At 45.2% G+C, this 8,310-nt stretch overlaps 1 protein-coding gene across 1 annotated transcript; it reads right to left on the reverse strand.

Annotated features, from left to right (window-relative positions):
- Nucleotides 1-831: 831 nt before the first annotated feature.
- On the reverse strand, nucleotides 832-7,042 carry LOC117990230 (uncharacterized). The gene is made up of 3 exons (XM_069504378.1): nucleotides 6,542-7,042; nucleotides 5,598-6,029; nucleotides 832-2,390 (listed from the first exon to the last, which is right to left on the reverse strand). The coding sequence occupies exons 1-3, from the start codon at nucleotides 6,968-6,970 to the stop codon at nucleotides 1,368-1,370; spliced, it is 1,884 nt and encodes a 627-aa protein (XP_069360479.1). The 5' UTR covers nucleotides 6,971-7,042; the 3' UTR covers nucleotides 832-1,367.
- Nucleotides 7,043-8,310: the final 1,268 nt, after the last annotated feature.

The following is an 8,310-nucleotide window of genomic DNA, read 5'->3' on the forward strand; positions in this document are numbered from 1 at the left end:
CGTGTGCTATAAAACCTAGGTACCTACCTACCTGATAAATTCATGATTCAAGGTCCATGGGAAGTACCCTGTAGGTTTCTTGACAGACAGACAGACAGACGGACGGACGGACGCACAGACAGACGGACGGATGGACGCACAGACAGACGGACGGACGGACGCACAGACAGACGGACGGACGGACGCACAGACAGACAGACGGACGGACAGACAACGAAGTGAGCAAAATAAACTACACCATCAAATTACCCGAAAAAATAAACTAGCAAAAAGTCTATGAACGCGCACTATCGTTAATCGAACAGTATCGGTAATAAACAGAAATAACAAAAATTTCGACTATTGTATTATTTATGTATCAAATCAAAGCATCAACAAAAATAACAAAATTATTTAACTTATTTATTAACACTTCGTAGGTATTCGATGGGAACAACAAAATCATTTGATATGCTAAATTTATCATCATATCGATGTGGTCCTATTTAACATTAGTTGACTTGCTATTTTTAACCATATTCAATGCATCGGTATTTTTAGCGCATGACGTAATCGGTCGCAATCGGTAGGTATAATGTCGTCGCGCGCGCGTTTTGCACCGCGCGCCCCCTTCGAAATTTAATTTCCTGGAATCTTCGCGCTACCTACTTAAGTACCTACTGCAGCTACTTAGAACGTAGGTATAGGTCCTAACTATAATAATTTGTATTTTTTGATTTAATAATATTTTTTTATTTAAAATTGTTAAGTTTTAGTATCGCAGTTAATCAACAAACTTTAATATGTGTTAAATTAACAGGTTAATAAATAAATTGGTCACCTCTAATATACACGTGATGATGTCACGTGATAATCTTAATGCTAGCAATAATTTAAATATATTTATTAAAAAAATCCATTTTATGATTGCATTCCAAATCATTCCTTTTGCTTCATACATTACAGACGTAGAGCGTAGCGAAACCAATAATTAATCTATGATACAGACTAAATAAATAAATCAATTATTAATGAATGTGTTTCTAAAAGAGAAGTATTTTTGATGTATTTTGTATCCGAAATTAGTTTCCAATATGCGTTCATTGTTCAAATTGTTCATTTAAATTTATTCAAAATTATATTGAAAATGCTAGGTACCATATAACTTAAACTAGCCTATCTAATTACTGTACAAATCATGCCCGCGCAGAATGGTGCCAAGATGGTACTGGCTGTATAATTCACGTGCTGGACAGCCAGGCTGATCCTTTGCGCAAAAAATGAGCCACCCCTTATGCCACCAGATGAGGCTATTAAATCGGCTTTTAAAGGTTATATAAGTAGGTTCACAAATTTTGACTCATTTTCTGTAAACCGTAGTTAATGCCTTACACCTCAAATCGATTGGCATTTCTGACCCGAGGAATAATAGCCTGTGGTGGTATCTCTTCATCAATTATAAAGTTAGTGCCATCTCCCTGAGCTCTGATTTTTCCACAATAATACGCTGAGACGGCAGTAACTGACAACGCTACGAAAGATCCAACGGCAACTAACGTTATAGTTAGTGGATTCCAGAAATTATTTTGTTGTTGTGTTGAGGAATCCGAATCTTTAATAGTCGTTGAGCTGTCATCTGCTTCTGACTCAGTGGACACAGTAGTAGGTGTTGAGCTTCCGCTTGGATCAGTCTCGGTGGTCACAGTAGTAGGTGTTGAGCTTCCGCTTGGATCAGTCTCGGTGGTCACAGTAGTAGGTGTTGAGCTTCCGCTTGGATCAGTCTCGGTGGTCACAGTAGTAGGTGTTGAGCTTCCGCTTGGATCAGTCTCGGTGGTCACAGTAGTAGGTGTTGAGCTTCCGCTTGGATCAGTCTCGGTGGTCACAGTAGTAGGTGTTGGGCTTCCGCTCGGATCAGACTCGGTGGTCACAGTAGTAGGTGTTGAGCTTCCGCTCGGATCAGTCTCGGTGGTCACAGTAGTAGGTGTTGGGCTTCCGCTTGGATCAGTCTCGGTGGTCACAGTAGTAGGTGTTGAGCTTCCGCTTGGATCAGTCTCGGTGGTCACAGTAGTAGGTGTTGAGCTTCCGCTTGGATCAGTCTCGGTGGTCACAGTAGTAGGTGTTGGGCTTCCGCTTGGATCAGACTCGGTGGTCACAGTAGTAGGTGTTGAGCTTCCGCTCGGATCAGTCTCGGTGGTCACAGTAGTAGGTGTTGAGCTTCCGCTCGGATCAGTCTCGGTGGTCACAGTAGTAGGTGTTGAGCTTCCGCTCGGATCAGTCTCGGTGGTCACTGTAGTAGGTGTTGAGCTTCCGCTTGGATCAGTCTCGGTGGTCACAGTAGTAGGTGTTGGGCTTCCGCTCGGATCAGTCTCGGTGGTCACAGTAGTAGGTGTTGAGCTTCCGCTTGGATCAGTCTCGGTGGTCACAGTAGTAGGTGTTGAGCTTCCGCTTGGATCAGTCTCGGTGGTCACAGTAGTAGGTGTTGAGCTTCCGCTTGGATCAGTCTCGGTGGTCACAGTAGTAGGTGTTGGGCTTCCGCTCGGATCAGACTCGGTGGTCACAGTAGTAGGTGTTGGGCTTCCGCTCGGATCAGACTCGGTGGTCACAGTAGTAGGTGTTGAGCTTCCGCTCGGATCAGTCTCGGTGGTCACAGTAGTAGGTGTTGAGCTTCCGCTCGGATCAGTCTCGGTGGTCACAGTAGTAGGTGTTGAGCTTCCGCTTGGATCAGTCTCGGTGGTCACAGTAGTAGGTGTTGAGCTTCCGCTTGGATCAGTCTCGGTGGTCACAGTAGTAGGTGTTGAGCTTCCGCTTGGATCAGTCTCGGTGGTCACAGTAGTAGGTGTTGAGCTTCCGCTTGGATCAGTCTCGGTGGTCACAGTAGTAGGTGTTGGGCTTCCGCTCGGATCAGACTCGGTGGTCACAGTAGTAGGTGTTGAGCTTCCGCTCGGATCAGTCTCGGTGGTCACAGTAGTAGGTGTTGAGCTTCCGCTCGGATCAGTCTCGGTGGTCACTGTAGTAGGTGTTGAGCTTCCGCTTGGATCAGTCTCGGTGGTCACAGTAGTAGGTGTTGAGCTTCCGCTTGGATCAGACTCGGTGGTCACAGTAGTAGGTGTTGGGCTTCCGCTCGGATCAGACTCGGTGGTCACAGTAGTAGGTGTTGAGCTTCCGCTCGGATCAGTCTCGGTGGTCACAGTAGTAGGTGTTGAGCTTCCGCTGGGATCAGTCTCGGTGGTCACAGTAGTAGGTGTTGAGCTTCCGCTTGGATCAGTCTCGGTGGTCACAGTAGTAGGTGTTGAGCTTCCGCTTGGATCAGTCTCGGTGGTCACAGTAGTAGGTGTTGGGCTTCCGCTCGGATCAGACTCGGTGGTCACAGTAGTAGGTGTTGGGCTTCCGCTCGGATCAGACTCGGTGGTCACAGTAGTAGGTGTTGAGCTTCCGCTCGGATCAGTCTCGGTGGTCACAGTAGTAGGTGTTGAGCTTCCGCTCGGATCAGTCTCGGTGGTCACAGTAGTAGGTGTTGAGCTTCCGCTCGGATCAGTCTCGGTGGTCACAGTAGTAGGTGTTGAGCTTCCGCTTGGATCAGTCTCGGTGGTCACAGTAGTAGGTGTTGAGCTTCCGCTTGGATCAGTCTCGGTGGTCACAGTAGTAGGTGTTGAGCTTCCGCTTGGATCAGTCTCGGTGGTCACAGTAGTAGGTGTTGAGCTTCCGCTTGGATCAGTCTCGGTGGTCACAGTAGTAGGTGTTGAGCTTCCGCTTGGATCAGTCTCGGTGGTCACAGTAGTAGGTGTTGAGCTTCCGCTTGGATCAGTCTCGGTGGTCAGAGTAGTAGGTGTTGAGCTTCCGCTTGGATCAGTCTCGGTGGTCACAGTAGTAGGTGTTGAGCTTCCGCTTGGATCAGTCTCGGTGGTCACAGTAGTAGGTGTTGAGCTTCCGCTTGGATCAGTCTCGGTGGTCACAGTAGTAGGTGTTGAGCTTCCGCTTGGATCAGTCTCGGTGGTCACAGTAGTAGGTGTTGAGCTTCCGCTTGGATCAGTCTCGGTGGTCACAGTAGTAGGTGTTGAGCTTCCGCTTGGATCAGTCTCGGTGGTCACAGTAGTAGGTGTTGAGCTTCCGCTTGGATCAGTCTCGGTGGTCACAGTAGTAGGTGTTGGGCTTCCGCTCGGATCAGACTCGGTGGTCACAGTAGTAGGTGTTGAGCTTCCGCTCGGATCAGTCTCGGTGGTCACAGTAGTAGGTGTTGAGCTTCCGCTCGGATCAGTCTCAGTGGTCACAGTAGTAGGTGTTGAGCTTCCGCTCGGATCAGTCTCGGTGGTCACAGTAGTAGGTGTTGAGCTTCCGCTCGGATCAGTCTCGGTGGTCACAGTAGTAGGTGTTGAGCTTCCGCTCGGATCAGTCTCGGTGGTCACAGTAGTAGGTGTTGAGCTTCCGCTCGGATCAGTCTCGGTGGTCACAGTAGTAGGTGTTGAGCTTCCGCTCGGATCAGTCTCGGTGGTCACAGTAGTAGGTGTTGAGCTTCCGCTTGGATCAGTCTCGGTGGTCACAGTAGTAGGTGTTGAGCTTCCGCTTGGATCAGTCTCGGTGGTCACAGTAGTAGGTGTTGAGCTTCCGCTTGGATCAGTCTCGGTGGTCACAGTAGTAGGTGTTGAGCTTCCGCTTGGATCAGTCTCGGTGGTCACAGTAGTAGGTGTTGAGCTTCCGCTTGGATCAGTCTCGGTGGTCACAGTAGTAGGTGTTGAGCTTCCGCTTGGATCAGTCTCGGTGGTCACAGTAGTAGGTGTTGAGCTTCCGCTTGGATCAGTCTCGGTGGTCACAGTAGTAGGTGTTGAGCTTCCGCTTGGATCAGTCTCGGTGGTCACAGTAGTAGGTGTTGAGCTTCCGCTTGGATCAGTCTCGGTGGTCACAGTAGTAGGTGTTGAGCTTCCGCTTGGATCAGTCTCGGTGGTCACAGTAGTAGGTGTTGAGCTTCCGCTTGGATCAGTCTCGATGGTCACAGTAGTAGGTGTTGAGCTTCCGCTCGGATCAGTCTCGGTGGTCACAGTAGTAGGTGTTGAGCTTCCGCTTGGATCAGTCTCGGTGGTCACAGTAGTAGGTGTTGAGCTTCCGCTTGGATCAGTCTCGGTGGTCACAGTAGTAGGTGTTGGGCTTCCGCTTGGATCAGTCTCGGTGGTCACAGTAGTAGGTGTTGAGCTTCCGCTTGGATCAGTCTCGGTGGTCACAGTAGTAGGTGTTGAGCTTCCGCTTGGATCAGTCTCGGTGGTCACAGTAGTAGGTGTTGAGCTTCCGCTTGGATCAGTCTCGGTGGTCACAGTAGTAGGTGTTGCGCTTCCGCTTGTATCAGTCTCGGTGGTCACAGTAGTAGGTGTTGGGCTTCCGCTCGGATCAGACTCGGTGGTCACAGTAGTAGGTGTCGGGCTTCCGCTTGGATCAGTCTCGGTGGTCACAGTAGTAGGTGTTGAGCTTCCGCTTGGATCAGTCTCGGTGGTCACAGTAGTAGGTGTTGAGCTTCCGCTTGGATCAGTCTCGGTGGTCACAGTAGTAGGTGTTGAGCTTCCGCTTGGATCAGTCTCGGTGGTCACAGTAGTAGGTGTTGAGCTTCCGCTTGGATCAGTCTCGGTGGTCACAGTAGTAGGTGTTGAGCTTCCGCTTGGATCAGTCTCGGTGGTCACAGTAGTAGGTGTTGGGCTTCCGCTCGGATCAGACTCGGTGGTCACAGTAGTAGGTGTCGGGCTTCCGCTTGGCTCCGCTTCCGCTTTATTGCTTGGGCTTCCATATATCCCTGATTCAGAGGGGTTTGATGGTTGAGTCGTATCCTCAGATGCATCTATCGATCTTCTTAATCGGGTTTTCAAATAATTTCTACTTATTTGTGATTTTAGGTGTATGTTTTTTGATTCCGACTTTGACGATTTACGAGTTGGCAGCATTGATATCATAAGTGGCAATTGATTTGGTGATAGAGCATTAATTCTTTTTCTAGTTTGAACATATCCAGCGTATTGCAAAGTGTCTACAAGAATCATTTCTTCTTTCACGATACTACCTTTGAGATTTAACTGGAAAATAAATAAAAGGTGTTTAGGTTGAATGTTAGGTATAAAAGATTAGATGTGGAAGTATTGAAACCTATTTTTTAAATATTTTTGTCGTGTAGGTACATAGCTAGCTTAACATAATATTTTTAACTCATACCCGATGAGATTCAAATTATCGACGCATAGGCATTAAAAGTTTTGTTATACTCCTGATTAAGATCAAACTAATAGGAACTTAGTTTTAATTTCATATCTTTGGTAGATTTATTTGCAACAATTTTTTGGGTCTCTAGCTCTAAATATGTTTGCAGTGCGGTTGTCGCAGATGTAAACATTTTATATTCCTTGATATTTAATCTAGATTTTATATCAAACAGGGTGCTACTTAATTGTCCTCTTCCATCTTAGATTGCATTATCATCGTTACGATTGTCGTGAAATTTTCGATAAATATACACATATTAACCGTCTGTTTTTTCACAAATGATTTTAAACATATATTTGAGGTTTCTAAAAAAAGTTCTCACACTTACATAGCCGATGGTATCATGTTTTATATCCAGTAAAATTGTATTCCATCCTTCAGTATAATTTTTCCTTAACCTGTTTAATTCGTAATTTACTATAGGAACATTATTTTCATTAAACACAGTCACTGTTAGGCCACTATCATTTGAAAACAATTCCAAGTACACGTTTAGTTTTATGGCACCATGAGAGAAATGTATTGGATATGACGTAGCGCAACTCCTGGATGTAGCTTGGATGCATCTTGTATTGTTTTTGTTGAAAGGTTCAACCCCCAGTTGTTCGTACTCAGTCAAAATCCACGGGAAATCACCATCACAATATTTGTAGTCTTTATAAAAATTTATGTCGAAAGTATAAGTTTTTTTCAGATTATTTACTTCTTCAGATGAGACAAGGACGCAAAGCGCCAAAAACAACGTTTTAAACCACATTTCATTATAACTATTTTGAACCTAACTTGATTAGTTTTCTAGTAGCCCTTTTAATACTGTGCACATTATCACTAGCACTTAACAACTGAATTACTTACTGATAAATGATAAAATAACGCAACATTCGATTTTGTATTGAACAGTAAACGTTTGTATATCGGGAAGCTATTAAGAGAAATATAATTTGTATCAGTAGCCTGAATCACACAATAATGTTAATGCATGATACTTAAAAAGGACCGATTTTGACAAATTTAGTCCAGCAGCCATCGACTGTTTTTTTAGTGATCAAAATCAGGCTGAATCTTCGTGAGTAGATTCGGTTAAACAAAACGTTATTTATAAAACGCCCAAGTTTTCCTCTGTGAAAATTTTCTCTGTGAAACAGGCGCCGGCTGCTGGACCAATTAGTGGACCTTTGTATTGAGAGTAGGTAACATTAATAAGTACACCTAATGACCCGACTTTATCTGGTAGTATCTTGACTTTTTAAAGCTCAATAACTAAAGACTCATAATATCCAACCTATATGATTGATTTGTGGTCTCTAATACTATGATACAATGTGCCGTTTCTAGGTCTGGGGTGAAAAAAAAGATAGAGGGCCAAAAACTATTATAGTTGTCTTATGAGGTTCCTTTTCTGTCAAATCTTTCTCTACGGAGCTAAGGTGTCCTAGAGTCTAGAAAACAAGATATTTTCTTTTTAATTTATAGACTTGCGCTTGGCTGCAATTAGACCTGCTGGCAAGTGATGATGCAGCCTAATATGGAGGCTCTTGCCTAAAAGATACCTATTCCCTCTTGATTTGATGACTGATAAGTTGATGCCTACGTTTGAAGTTTCTCTACGTGATTAAATCAGAAATGAGGAGATCCGTAGGAGAACTAGAGTAACCGACATAGCTCAACGGGTTGCGAAGCTGAAGTGGCAATGGGCAGGGCACATAGTTACCGACAAGTACAACCGATAGACTTTGGGGTCCTTAGGTGCTGGAATGGCGACCTCGCACCGGAAGACGCAGCGTTGGAAGACCCCCCACTAGGTGGACGGACGACATCAGACGAGTCGCAGGGAGCCGCTGGATTCAGGCGGCGCAAGACCGTGGCGTGTGGAAGTCCCTACAAGACACCTATGTCAAGCAGTGGACGTCTATTGGTTGATGATGATGATGATGATGATGATGATGATGATGATGATGATGATGATGAAGTTGATGCCTTACATAAATATGTTGTGCTGGAAAGACGAAATAAACAAGAGGGCCGTCAGATCCAGTAATTTTATAATGAAAAATCTGAAGATAAAAGAAAGTATTCATAACACGGTGGTAATTAATT

The sequence above is a fragment of the Maniola hyperantus genome, chromosome 17, assembly GCF_902806685.2.
Source record: "Maniola hyperantus chromosome 17, iAphHyp1.2, whole genome shotgun sequence".
In the NCBI taxonomy this organism is placed as follows: Eukaryota; Metazoa; Arthropoda; class Insecta; order Lepidoptera; family Nymphalidae; genus Maniola; species Maniola hyperantus.

Coding starts and splice junctions, on each gene's coding strand:
- LOC117990230 (XM_069504378.1), bottom strand. CDS start 6,970: ATGTGGTTTAAAACGTTGTTTTTGGCGCTTTGCGTCCTTGTCTCATCT. Junction 6,030..6,541: donor AACATGATACCATCGGCTAT/GTAAGTGTGAGA, acceptor TTTATTTTCCAG/TTAAATCTCAAAGGTAGTAT. Junction 2,391..5,597: donor GAAGCTCAACACCTACTACT/GTGACCACCGAG, acceptor GTGACCACCGAG/ACTGATCCAAGCGGAAGCTC.